The sequence below is a fragment of the Lampetra fluviatilis genome, chromosome 47 (genome assembly GCF_964198595.1).
Source record: "Lampetra fluviatilis chromosome 47, kcLamFluv1.1, whole genome shotgun sequence".
NCBI classification, from domain to species: domain Eukaryota; kingdom Metazoa; phylum Chordata; class Hyperoartia; order Petromyzontiformes; family Petromyzontidae; genus Lampetra; species Lampetra fluviatilis.
The window spans coordinates 2,165,954-2,180,518 of NC_136321.1; the positions used below are offsets into that span (position 1 = coordinate 2,165,954).

Consider the following 14,565-nt stretch of genomic DNA (forward strand, 5'->3'; position numbering starts at 1 on the left):
GTGAGATGTTAACTACCTCACCTGGTATTCAGGAGGTCGTGGGTTCGATCTCGACCCTGACGCCTGTATATTTGGAGTTTGTATGTTCTCCCCGTGGTCGCGTGGATTTTTCTCCGAGTCTTCCAGTTTTTCCCTCCACATTTAGAGACATGCGTTTAGAGTACAGTACTTGACTGCACAAAATTTCCACTTGATAAGCCACTTCATTGAGGTATCATTTGTGGCCAGGTCTCTTCTGAAAAAGAGCTATATAGTGGGTCTTACGTGGTAAAACAATAGAGTTTAGTTGACCCAGGAAAGCCTCACTGAGTCTCAAGAATCTTTTTTAGGAGGGTCCTGCCATGGTTTCGTGGTCAGGGGCGATGTTACCACTGTGTGTGATTCCAACTGAGTAATTTGCAGGTATGAATTCAGCATGGGAAAGTTTGGCCAGTGCCAGTTGCATGGTATGTTTTTTTTAGCTTTGGGAAGAAACTATGGAACCTAGAAGAAACCAATGCAGAACAGGGGGAAAGAAATACGAACCCCACGCAGAAAAAAAAGCGTCCAAGTTTGGAATCGAACTTGTGCCCTTTTGGCCGCGTGGCACGGGTGTTACCACCACGCCACCATTCCGTTCCCTGTGCGTCCAGTTGTGTTGCTTTCACGCGGAGTGACCCAGACACACACCGGTGGACGCAGCTGCCTTCCTTTCTGCTGGTGCGCAGAGGCTGCTGGCCGAGGAGCGCTTTGTGTCGAGGCTACCCGAGGAGAAGGAGGAGCACCGTCTGCTCAGCCAGGTGCTGGAGACGGTGCACAGCACGCCGGCGCTGCACGAGGACCTGCAGGTGGAGGTCATGAAGGTGCGTGCTCGTGGTGCTGTGGACTGCAGTCTCCTCTGTGTGGGATCAATATCATCCATCATGCGATCTAACCCAAAAAACCTGTATTATAGTTGATATTGGTCGCGAAACGGGATCAATATTCTTGATTTCAAGCTTTCGTGACTGTTATTTTTTTTACCTACGTGACTTTACCGAAAGAACCAAAGAGTGGGGATCAATATTCACTTTGCCTTCAATAATCATGCTACTATTAAAAATGATGTATGCCTCGAGTATCTTGGCTGGCTACTGGCTGGGCTCCTCTCCTTCCCGGGGCTCCACTACCACGTGAAGCCCTGTGACGTCACCACCGGTGACTGAGTTATGGGGGGCCAGGTTCAAATCCACTTTTTACATTTTAAGATGTTTGTTGGCTAATTTAAACGTGAAAACAAAGTAAACTCTCACAATATTGTAAACATATATCATACTCCTATGTATCTAACTTATATATCTAAAAATACACGTTGAATTTAATTGGCGGAAGAAGTACGGAAGACATAATAGCGACACTGTGGGTGGGAGTCACGAATACAGAAGGCTGACTAGGTGAATTTAAAATTATTCTAACTTTTCAGTTTATGATCTTATTATTGATTAAATACTTTTGCCAACATTTTCTTTAAATCCCGGGGAATATAACAAAAACACCTCAGTATGTGTTATTTTGGCATTGTATTACTTAAAAAGGCAGATTAATTGTAGAGCTCCTTGAGTACAGGATTGTGAGCAGCGCATGTTAAAGACACCGAGCTCTTATTTCTGTTGTAGAGCAAAGGGTTCTCTAAAAGTGATTATAATAATTCCTTAATTACCCATAAAAGCTACGGTGAGTCCGAAGATGCTGCCCTGGGTTGTTTGGCGAAGCCTATTACATTTTGTGTTCTTGGTTAAGATAGGGAATGGTGCCGTGATGTCATGGTTAGCACACTGGACTTGCAATACAGAGGTCATTGGTTCGATATCCCCCATCTTGGTAAATCAGTTTAAACTTGAAACTAAGCAGTAAAACAATGGACATTTTTTGTATTGTATTAACTCCCTGGTCTCCATCCAGCAGTATAAATGGGTACACCACAGTTAATCGATGGTCTGCAGATCCCGTGTGGTGGGGTAAAGTGTGGGTGCTCTCATCTCTTCCGAGATGACTAGCCAGCATGGAAGATTAGGCCAAGTATAGAAAGAGTGGTCTGTCTTTGGTTTGTGTGTCAGGCCACAGACTTTTTTCGGTCACTCCTCACATGAGCCAGGGTCAATAAGGGTCAGTGGTTGCTTGTATTGTTTACACTCTGTCATTTCATTCTTTACCAGAACAGGAAAGTCTAAATTTCACTCCGCTTATACCAGTATAAACATTTGACACTGCGCTTGAACGGGGCAGTAAATAAGGTGGATACTTAGCCATTATTCACTGTGTTTCTGTTAAGAAGAAGGAGAAATAACTTCCCGTATTGAATTGAAATTGCCCTCTTTTTAAATCCTTTATATTAAGTTCGCGTGCTTGCTTGCTTGCTTGCGTGCTTGCTTGCTTGCCTACGACCGTGCAAATCTTTCGGTCGTTTTTTAACCCACTTCCCGTGATCCAATCGAGCTGACATTTTCCACACAGACTCGTTGTGCGAGACAATTAATGTTCGTGAAAAAAAATTCCCAAAATTTTACACTTTTTAGGCAAAAAAATTTATTTTACATATATTCAAATAGAACTCATTCATGGCTTTGGCTGAACGTCAGAGTGTAAGAGCCCAGAGCGTAACCCCTCCACAAGGCCGTGGCGGAGTAGCGCAGTTGGTAGCGCCCTCGCTTCCCATGCCAAAGGTCGCGGGATCGATCCCCGCGTCCTCCACAGGCGAATATATATTTTAAATCCTTTATATTAAGTTCGCTGCCACGCATATATAGGATTTATAGTGAAAAACTTTGTTTTTACGGGTTATACTTATTATTTGAATGGGTTGAAAATTGTACCGGCTCTGAAAAACAGATTTTTTTTCTCTCCTTTGTTTGACATCGAGTGCTTTGATTAACGCATTGTTTTTATGTTAAAACTCTGATTATAACTGCAATTGTATGGAATATGTCCTCATGTTTGGCTTATATCAATTAACTAACAATGTGTCGACTGCATAACATTTTTTATTTGGAAACAAAGTGAGTTGTAATGCGAACCTGGCGGTGTTGAGTCAGTGTTTTGTCGTCCTTGCCAATGTTGGGTTTTACTTGCGTGGCCGCCGCCCTTTGCCAAAATCACCGAGAATACGCTCGATCCCTCCGGAGCACAGAGCTAAGCACAGAATGAGCCTGGATATTGCTGAAATGGGTGACCACCGTACATAAAAAGCGTTATATAGGCTGTCTGGATAAATGTGTTGTGCATCAGAATAAATGCAGCAGAAAATAACAAACACGTTTTCATAATTATGCAGGAGACATCCCATTCAGCTGCATTAGACAATTTACTTTTATTAATTTTAATGTTTTAACTACGTGACTTTACCGAAAAAACCTAAGAATATGTTAAAAGAGACTTGCCTTACTATAGCGACACACTGGAATGTTTTCTCCATATTCAGTTGCAGGTAATGTCAGTTGTGGATTTCAGCTGAGCACTGGCACACTGGTTTACTCATACGAATATATTACAAACTGTTTAATATCGGCTCGACAGACGATGATGAATCGTGATGGAACTTTTTGAATGAAACTTGATGTCACAATAAAGGTTTTTTTTATGGGTTAGCTCACGTAAATATAAATGTGCCGTTAAACCCGCCACCACCCGACAGAGCCAATTGGTAAGGTTTGTCTTGTAAACAAAACGTGCCAATTCGTCAGCACACCGGTTTCTTGGAGAGTAAACCCACAACATTTATTCCGTCACTTTATTTGCATATTCACGCTTGGAAATTACAACGCTGCGTTTGACACGCCACAGAAATTCTTCACAGGGCATATAAAAGGTGTGCCCCGAGTTTGTATGAGGAGGTGTATTGCAAAAGCTTCAGTGGTACAGTCGAACTTTCACCTTTTATTCTTGGGCCATTCTTTGACTCAACTTGATGCATTGCTGGCTGCGAGCAAACGACGTAGAAATTTTCCTGCCTCTTAAGATACCGCCGACGTGAACAGCTGGAATAAGATTGTGAGAGAAATAAAAAGCAAAACAAACGTAACTTGGACAATGAACACATGGCACTTAAATTGATTGTCTCGTAGTAATATGGTTTTCATGTCGACCGTGCCCCTTGCATTGCTGGAATTCCCAGAAACCGTGTCACAAGTCCCGAGGCTAATTGAAGCAAAGTCACCCAGTAATTGCTGCCGTCATGATATTCATGTACAGTGTGTTACAATTGCAGTTGTCTGCTGTGGGCACTTTATTAAATCACTGAGCAAAGCACTCTGCAAACATAGACGGCTCGAAGGCAAAAAGATCCTCTTTTCGATACGCAAGATTAAGCACGATGGAAGCTTGCAGATGAGTACTATATGGAATTAGTAAAAAAAATTCTGTCTTTATAAATATATATATTTTTTAATATGACAGACGTACAATGGTCTCATATCTCGTACATACGCCTTGGAATCCAGGTTTTGCCGGTTCCAATCTAACCTTAGAATCCTGATGAAATGCTCTTTTGCAAAATTTGAACATCTAGCATAAGCTTTGAATGCTTTCCACCTCAGCTTGAAAACGTTAAAGTCTGTAATGAGGTAAATGGATGATCCGATACAGGTGAAGGTTCGGTGATTTATTGAAATAACTGAAATTCGACTTGTAACATGAGAAACGAGCTACAAGCATGAGGAATACACCAGAAATCAGCAAAAATATCTCCCCCTCTCCTTCCCAAAAGCACGCTGGCATAGAGGGTTTGAGAGAGTCCACCATTCCACTTCCAACTTGAAAACCTCAACCTGTACCAGGATCAGTCTTCGTGTGTACATTGCTGTGGTGACGAGGAAACGGCACCAGGGATGTCGCTGTTGTTGATAAAAAAAAGTAACTTCATCAAGGACAGCTGCCTGTGGTCTCGTGTTAAAATAGAATCCTATCACACGTACAGATTTCCCTCGCTCTATGCGGGTTCGGTTTTTGCGATTTCGTGTATATGTGGCTAATCTACTTCTACCTAAAATTCGCCTAACAGCGGTTTGAATTCACTTGTACGCGGCCATGCAGTCAGATTGTGGGACAACGTCGTGTGCGTACCATGCGCTACTCGGCAGGCAGCTGCCTCTTGTGCGGTTTCGCTTTGTGAGCCCCTTTTTTTATTGGAACGCATCTACTACGGCCGCATAGAGCAAGGGAAACCTGTACGCAGTGGTGTTTGCGGTTGTGCTGCATGGCACCGTCACGTGTGTTTTGGGTTGTGTTTGGTGCCGTCCGGCAGGATGCCCGACGTTGCGGTCCACGTGCTGGAACTGTAATGACCGCTGTGATTGTCTCACGTGCCTAGGTGCTGCTGTGTCTCGCCTGCTCGTCCACGTTTGAATTGAACGGCAAGTCCCTACTGCAGATCTCCGAGGTGAGTGTGGCTCCCCTGAGCTCCGCGTAAGCTAGCGGAGAGCTCCTTCGCAGGCACTCGCCCGTTGTGTGATTGGCGATAGTTTTATGTGCTCTTTCAAAAAGGTTATTGTAAATGTAAATATACTGTCTTGGGTTCTGTTCTGAAGATGTTTGATGCAGTGTCAAGAAAAATGTCGTATCTAATTGCGAAATATGGTTATGATGATTGTTATTCAACTCACCCACGTGAGCTAAAAAAATAATATGGGTATTAAACCCTGGTACATGTCGGGTGGATGGTCTTGTACCAAAAAAATTGGCCCGATCACTACTTGGGTTGATCTAAAAATCAATTGTTCATCATAATATTGACTGTGATAAAAACGTACCTTTTACAGATACTAGCTTTTGTGCAAAATCACCGTGCAACGCAAACAACAAACAGCGTTTGCGTATACGTACCTAGGCCGGGTGTCATGAGTTGTGCGACATGATTTGGAAGCTTCCACAATAACAAAAAAAGTTATACAAAAGAATGAACGCAAAAGGGAATTCATGCAACGGAGGACTAACCCAAAAACACAACCAGGTCGTTTTGTTTTTGGCTGCCCGACACAATTTTAAAGCTCAAGAAGAAGAAAACTTAAAAGTGATTTTCGGGTGTAGCGATCATGTCGTTTTCCAGATTCTCACAACTTTAATCTCAGCCGTGTTGGGCAGCCTAGGGACCCTTCCCCCCACCGGGTGTGCCTACAGCGTGAGAGCTTGTGTGGAGTTCTTTTACGATTGCGTTAACATTTAATCGTTTTGCCCACGTGTCTTCCTTAGATCAATATTCCTCACTTGTGTTCGTCCATTCAACAAGGTCACCTTGGATTTGTTTCAACTCATTCTCGTTAGCAAGATGTTGCTTCATAATACAATGCCACTGGATGCCCTGATGTTGTGAACAGCAGGGGAGCCGGCATATTTGTAACATTACATTGAAAATGGATGAGTAGCGTTATTTTTGCTGATTGAGTAAAGTGTTGTCCTGAATATTAATGTAGGTCTTTGCAAGTGATTTAAACAAACCTCCTTAACTGCTGATTCCATTTGACAGACATTAAATGTTCTGTAACCTGTGGAGTAACTGGCCCCCACCATAGGAATGTGGAATTTCCACCACCAAGTCGGAGGCACAGTTGGAATAAAGCATCACATTATGTTGCTCATATGAGCAGGGAGACAATGGTTGTCTTAACATGCAGTATAGAAGTAGTGGAGATACACAGTGGGCAGCAAGAGTGTAGTGCAGCAAAAGTAATTGTTGTGCTATACTTCTATGTTCCAAGCTCTATGCTCTATCAGCTCCACCAATCCGCACAACAGCGTGGAAAGGCATTCATCCAGCAGTGGATTGATGACACGACTGTACGTGTACTTAGGAGCGGCCTGTTGTTGCTTTACTACAGCGGTTTCTCATGATGGCATGCACCGCAAGTGTGATTCACTTGAATATGTGAGATTTGAAATCATATCAGAATACGCAAACACACACACGTATAATAACGTCCTTTTTTTATGATCTAGGATCGCGTCGCTGAGTGTCAAGCATTTGTAAGGGGGATCCTGCATTGGGATACAGTAATACCCCAATTTCCGTCTCCCCCTTTTACGTTGTTTCACAAATACGTCATCACTTCATTAACACCGCCACCTGATTTGCATTGCCTCAACCCACACGTAAGTCACTGACAGCATCGTCGTCCACCCTTTCTCGTTATCCGTCACCTCTCAGCCGTCGCCTACCCTGTAAATCGCTTTGATTTACGTCGCCTCCACCACCCTCTACTACTACTACCCTGTAAATCGCTTTGATTTTACGTCGTTTCGATATTCGTCGTTGCACCTTTCAGGGATGCAGTCCCCGACGTAAACTGGGGTATTACTGTATTTGGTCAATTCAATTTTTTTCATGCTGGTGAAAGCCCAAGTACTCAGAAAAAAATCTATCGATATAAGGGATAACACTCTAAAGTTCCCTACAGACAGGCTCACAAACCCACTTGTAGTTTTTTCCATCTCCTTGGCAATTTACAGCCCCGGAGGTTGGGAGTCGTGAAGTATGCAGCAGTCTCTTTGTGTGACCCACCAACTCGACCCCTCAAATAATTGCATTACTTGATTTGCACTGCCACCGTGCTCTTGTTTTACGCATTTAATGTTCTGCCCAAGCGGACAGGCGATGCCCCCGGCTGGAGCCGGTGTGTTCGGTCCTCCTTGTTCACCACGCTGAGGATGTTCCCCGTCTGTGTCGAGGGCCTTTGAAGGAAGCGCGCAAACCTGCAAAACCATCCGCGGCTCTTATCTTGTAAACACGAACTCTCGTGTGTCTCGGGCTGTCCAACGCAAGTTTTGAAGTGTTCTTCGACAAAGTTGCGGCCCTGCTGCAACTGTTGGAATGTCCTGTACTCATGGGAGATCCAGAGAGCCCTGCAGAGGCCATTTGGCCTATTCTTCCACTCTGACCAGACAGCCTGGAAAGGCAGGAACACCCACATTTTATGTCACCACTCAGGACTTGCCGATTGACTGACTAAAGGTTTCTTAATTGGAAATAAATACTTAGAAATAACGGTCGTAACTCTGTGATAACGCTGGCATGACGTAACTCTATTTTGTCTAAAGTGGTGCAGGTCCCTGGTGTCACTAGCGTGCCATAATGGTCTGCCTGATCACTATTTTTAAGCCCGTTTCTTATAAAGCTTCCAGGTGTGGCAGTTGAAACAATGGGCTGCTTTCCTAAATCTCTGGTCTTTGTACGGCCAGCAGTATGAATGCGTGCCCCACGGCTAGTTGATTTGCCAGTCGTGTGTGGTGGAGTCAAGTGTGAGATCTGGCTAGCTTGGAAGGGTAGGCCAAATTATCTTGGGAGTGGAGGTCCTTCCACCAGACACTTTTGGTGTCTGGTGGCAGGAGCAAGCAATTGCCGGGCTGCACCTTTAACTTTCACTTTAGCGAAGCTTCGGATGTGTGTCTAGCACGCTGGGAGACACAGGCTAGGCGTGCATCTACAAGCTAAGAGCCGTTAGCGTTGTACAGGTTTCGTCTTCCTTTAACCGCCACCCCCCCCCACCCCACGCGCGTGCCGCCGTCTCTCCCAGGTGTGCGTTGACACGTACGTGGCAAACAGCCACCTGCGTAGCACTAACACGGCCGTGCGAGCCACGCTCAGCCAGATGCTGGGCGACCTGAGCCAGAGTCTGCGGCAGAAGCAGGAGGAGATGGTGAGGAGGAGGAGAGGGGGGGCGGGGCATGGTTTTTAAGCCGCCCCCCACCACCACGTATCCGACGCTACCCCCCACCACCCACCCTCCCCGTGCATGCCTTCCCCCCCGTGCAAGATCGTGCATGCCTCCAGACTAACCCCCCCCCCGTGCCCAGCACTCGTTGCCTTGTGTTGTGATATGAGCCTTCGCTGTGCAATGTGAACCAGGGCACTGCCATTACGTGACCAATAAAACTGAGGTACAGTTAACTGGGCTGGGAGATTGGTATCTTTATTTAACCAGGTAAGAGCCTGATCAGATTTGTATCTTCCCCTGATGAAATGAGCATTGAGGTGTTGCTCAGCCCTGAGCAAGTGGTGGAAATTCCACATTCCTATAATAGGGTTGAGTCTATCCATAGGACAAGCACTGTTGACTTGTATCAACTTCGACATCCCTAATAATAAAATCTATCTGCAAAAGCCTCATTTGAATCTCGTGCATTTGATGGGACAATACTCAGAGGCTTGAGATGGGGTTCACAAACCCAATTGCTGCATCACCATCGCAATGCAGCAGAATTACTCTCAGTGGGCTCTCGACTGTACAAAGTGCATTTCCATATTTATTGGGTGATACTTGGACAATTGACAGTCACAGGTGCATAGTAAACACACCCAAATAACATTTCTTTAAGAATAAGAGTTTTTATTATACTCCTGCTGTTCGGTGAGATGCAATAATTGATGATCTAATAGAGCAGTTCTCAATACACCCACGATATCCCGTAATGGACTGGACATTCTCTTACAAGCTTCCATATGTCCGTGTAGCATCTTGTAGTGAAAGCACTGTTTATCGCAACCACCTTCATTGCGATACGTGGTAGGTCATAGCATGCCATTGGTTACATTCCACAAGTGGCTTTTTTGTTTCTTCCACGGTGAAGGCTCGCTTACATGGCTGGGTTGAGCCGGCTCGATTGTTGCATGCATGTGTCACTGCTGTCCCACCCGCCCCCCAAAGGACTGGTCCCATCACCCCACAACCTCTGCAGGTGTTGATTCATTCTGATCGCCTATTCCTTCTGCCTGTGTTCATCTGTTCCCGTGTGGGTGTAGTGAGACTTTCCCTGCACAGACCTCGTGTGTCACATCAGCATTTGCAGCCAGAGCGCCTGTCACTGAGCCCGTTTGTAATGACTCTCGGCAGTTAGTTTTCCCACTACAGGCACCCGGTTATTTATGTTGTATGCAGGGAATTATCAGACCGTGTCATTCCCTGTAAATGAGACGTTAAAGACGTAGCTTTGGCCTCATTCGCAAGAGTAGGACGTTGTGTGCCCTGGCTGCAGAGCGCGAGTACGTTTTATGAAAATTGCTCAGTTTTGAGTTGAAAACAAAAACACACACATGGCATTTGAAAATATGATAATTTACACTGAATTAAATATATTTTCACGGTTAACAGCAATAACAGTGTTTGATATACGTAGATTTTTTTCTTCCAATTATTTCATTGATAGTATGTATGTGTCAATGTTAGATAATTATTCTTAACAGTACCTCCCGGTACCGTTACTTGCGACACATAATATAAACATTCTACCGAGAATAGGGAGCTGAGAAGACCGATTTCCTAAATGTAAGCCTATTGTATATTTTTCATATGGCAGGATGGGACTGGGTTTGTTATAGGAATGTGGAATTCTCACCGAAGGCTCGCGCTCGCCACCTGGGACGCTGACCTTTACAAGGCGGTGCTAATGATGGCAGCGGTGATGAGGTGTTGTTTATGTTCTCTGGTTGCACACGGCTGCCAGAAACAGTCCCTTATGTTTGCTTTAACAACAAATCAGATCTCCTTTAAGCCGAGATAATACGTCTCACCGGGATTTTTGACGAGATAAACATTGAACCACGAATTCAATTTTGACTTTTCAACTTGCTATCCTCCGCACCTGCTTTTTAAACTTCCTACTTTCTGCCCTGTTTTATTTTCAAATGTATTTTTCTTTGTATTTCTGACAAAATCTGCTGCCTGTTTTTTTTTAACAAGCACGAGTTTAAATCTAACACGTACCTGTAACCAAAAGGTGTTTTCACATGCAAGTGACCCCCACAATGCAATGGAAGACTCCAAACATGATGTTTATGTCTGCATTCTGTGTAGAAAGAGTGGTTTTCTTGCGGAGAAAACCATTGTTATAGTTGGGGTCGCTTTGCAGTGAAATATTGATTTTCTGCAACTAACATGCTTTCATTGAATTTGCATGTTTACACCATTTGTTTTATGTTTTGAAGGCCTTGTCTTTGTGATTGACATTAATCATACACCACGATGGTTGGTTATGGTTGGTTTTGTTCTTGTAAGAAGCACACCTATTAAGTTACACGATTAACCTAACACAAAAATCTGTATTCTACATTATACCTTACACCTGCACACTATTGGAGACTACACAGTCAACAATCCTGCAAGGATGTGTTAATTTGAGAAATCATTGAGGAATAAATGGCCTTGTTCCCTGGCTCGCCAGCTTTAAATTGCGAAAAAAAATGGAATTTTTTTTGCTGCCCGTTGTGAAATATGAAACCCGTATATCACCCCCCCCCCCCCGCTTATGCGGCACGATCACACCCAGTGTCTGAGACCTTCACTAGCTCACTATTTTAACCTGCATTCATCCAATCCACACAGCATGGCAAATTCATGAGCGTACCCGTGCCTTTTTTCTCCCCGCCTTCCAACAACCCTGCGGCTAGTCAGTGTGAAGTATAATCAAATAACTCCAGCGACCCTCGTGACAATAGGTAGGCCCTCGCTAGATTTAAAAAAGGGCTATACTTTTACATGTTACATGTTACATCGATACGGACTTGCCATATAGCCTTTAACATGTGTTTGTTGCCAGTGGTGTTTAGCGGGGCACCTATTTGGGTAATGTGTCACCTGTTCCGATGTTAACATTCCACACAAGTTACTCATTTTATGGTGAGTCAACCTACAGGAGACACAGAACCAGGCCAGATATCACTCGCCAACAGTGGCGGGCCGTGTATTTTACACCTAGGCCTTTAGTGCTATCTTCCCACAATTAAAGCGCCTTTGAATAACCTCACCATGACACTAGGGCTATAGGCTATTGTCATTCGACGTAACCACCCCATATTCAGTGACAGTGACGTTTATCAAATGGAATAAAGTCTTTAACATGAGGCTCAACACCTATGAGAGTTAAAATACACTAATTCCAGAGACATGAATACATGGTGACTGAAACCATCAAGGATGTACCACTATTACACAGTATGACAGGATGCTGCATCACAAATAGACATCGCATAGCCTAAATCAATGTCATTACCAAAGAAACAAGAACAAACTCGCAACAACCAGTCACATTTACTCATACGACCACCAAGCAAGCAAAAATGCCATAAAACACAAATAACACAATCAGGATTCAACAGGCTTCCCCACAGAAAAAAACCCAAAAATCTAAAGCACTACATCTAAAAATCTAAACGTCATGAAAGAAAGTTGAAATAAATCTTAGATGATGTTACTTTACGTGCTAGCTAGTTTTACTTCAGTTAGCTAACTGCCCCTCCGATCACGCCACACAAAAAATTCTAACGTAGGCGGCTAGGCCAGCTCGCTGAATACGCCCAACATGGCAAACTCGACATCTGATTGGTTAATAAAGAATATGACAATCAACAACATCGTCCCCATTTGCTTCAACAGCAGAGGGGATTCACTCGACATTCTGAAGGCCTCAGGATAGATTTTTCACCTGGAGAGGTGGAGTCAGCACAGGTAGAAAATCTGACTGGATAAAAGCTCTCATTTATGAGCTGCACTGGAAGCAGCGCAACTGAGGGAGAGAGTAACATTAAAATTACGTTAATAGACTCATAAGAAAGAACTTTGTAAAATACATATAGCATTGATGAAAATAAAATGTTCTGATTCTGATAATTTCTAGGCCAGCAGAGAGGGCCTTGATGTCAGCCGTGCCTGGGAATCGAACTCGGTTCATTGGAATTTGTGGCACAGTGCCGCTAACCACTATGCCACCGCTCTCCATACATCCCATAATCTAAAACCTATATATGCCACGAAGTGGCAGTGATGTCATAATGGCACCTGTGCCAGGATAGGTCCACTTTGAATAGAGGCTCACCAGCAGGATGTAAAAGGACACACCCAGGAGGTGTGGGTTGCTAGATTGGGATGACTGGCAGAGACAACTCTTGCACAGATAACACACGCACGCACAAAGACATATCCCCTGTTTAGCCACACAGACTATGGGCAAGAGCCAATAAATGCTGGAGCTGCACTTGAAAGGGTGGTGCGGACACCACCACACCTGGTCAACTTCATCTCTGCTTTGCTGATGGTCACTCAGCAGATAGTTATGTCTGATTTGAACTAGGGGAGAAGGGGGTTAAATTTTGACTTAAAACTTTCGTGACTGCAGCAATTCATATTATTTGGTTCTTTTGGTAAAGTCAAGTAGATAGAAAAAATTAGAATAAAATGAAAATAAAGTGAATAAAAATATCACGACGTTTCGATCGCAACACAAGCGGTCGTCATCAGAAAAAAGGGGTTAGCCTCTAAAGGCAAACTTTTATAAAGGTTTGGAGATGGGCGTAGCCCAAGTGTATCAACAGCACCAACAGCATGGGCGGGGCAGCAATATCAATGCAGCAACAATGCCAATGCAGCAGCATTGCCAATGCAGCAAAGGGCCGCCAGAAAATCACTGCACCCCGCTTCACACACCACACTGCTGACGGTGAAGGTTGATTGACAAGAAAACACAAGTCAAGTCATGACCCAAAGTGGTTGATGACATTGTTCCAATGATTTCTCGGTTGAAATTGTGTTTGTATATATGGATGGCTTCATGAACGAATCTTTGTTGATAGCGAGGCGGCTTGCAAAGTACCATCGTCTTAGAGAAATAAATTTCGTGTGAGCCAGCCGCATTAAAATAATGACCAGCCACTGCAGAAATATTGGTCCTACCGTGTTTCAAATCTGCCTTATGTTCACGAACACGGTCCGAGACATGTCGCTTAGTTTCCACCAACAGCCTTGTTACAAAAATGAACAGTATCACTGATTCAGCTTCATTAATTGAACAGACCAAACGGTTTTCCTTAAAACCTTCTGCTGCTAGGCCACCCAGATTATATGGCTTACCAAAAATCCATAAAGAAGGTACACCCCTTCGTCCCATCGTCTCCACCATTGGCTCACCCACCTACAAACTGCCCGATAGCTGTCTGAGACCTTACAGCCATTCACTGGTAAGACCACCTCTTCTGTTCTTAACTCAGCTCACCTGGTATCGTCAATTAAAGACATCTCACTGTCCCCAGGTGATTTACTCGTCAGTTTCGATGTAGTTTCTTTGTTCACCAAAGTTCCATTGCCCGATACCATTGCAATCATTGAAGATTTGGTCCAACAAGGATTGAATGCTGATGCACCGGCCCTGGTGAGACACTGCCTCACCAATACATACTTCACCTGGAATGGAACATTCGACAAACAAACTGAAAGCATCTCCGATTGTAGCCAATATTTTCATGGAAAAATGTTGAGACGGATGACATCAAGGCATCCACTCGACACCCGTCCTTGTGGAAGAGGTACGTGGATGACACTTTTGTCATCTGGCCACATGGCCGACTGGCTCTAAACCAATTCCTCAACCACATCAATTCCATACACTCAGCCATCAAATTCACCATGGAGATAGAAAAGGATGGCATGCTACCCTTCTTGGATATCCTAATCAAAAAAAGACCAGATGACTCAAGGAGTCATTCTGTCTACAGGAATGTAACCCATACTGTTGCCTACCTAAAACCTGATTCCCACCACCATCTATCCCAGAAGAATTCCCTCATCAAAACGC

The 14,565-nt window shown here is 44.1% G+C and overlaps 1 protein-coding gene across 1 annotated transcript in view; it reads left to right on the forward strand.

The window, feature by feature from the left end:
• Positions 1–14,565, forward strand: part of ARFGEF3 (ARFGEF family member 3) — an 87,616-nt gene that overhangs the window by 10,735 nt on the left and 62,316 nt on the right. The window contains exons 5-7 of the mRNA XM_078877229.1: positions 708–842; positions 5,324–5,392; positions 8,520–8,642. Of these exons, the coding sequence (XP_078733355.1) occupies positions 708–842; positions 5,324–5,392; positions 8,520–8,642 (327 nt within the window). The remainder of the gene's footprint in view (positions 1–707; positions 843–5,323; positions 5,393–8,519; positions 8,643–14,565) is intronic.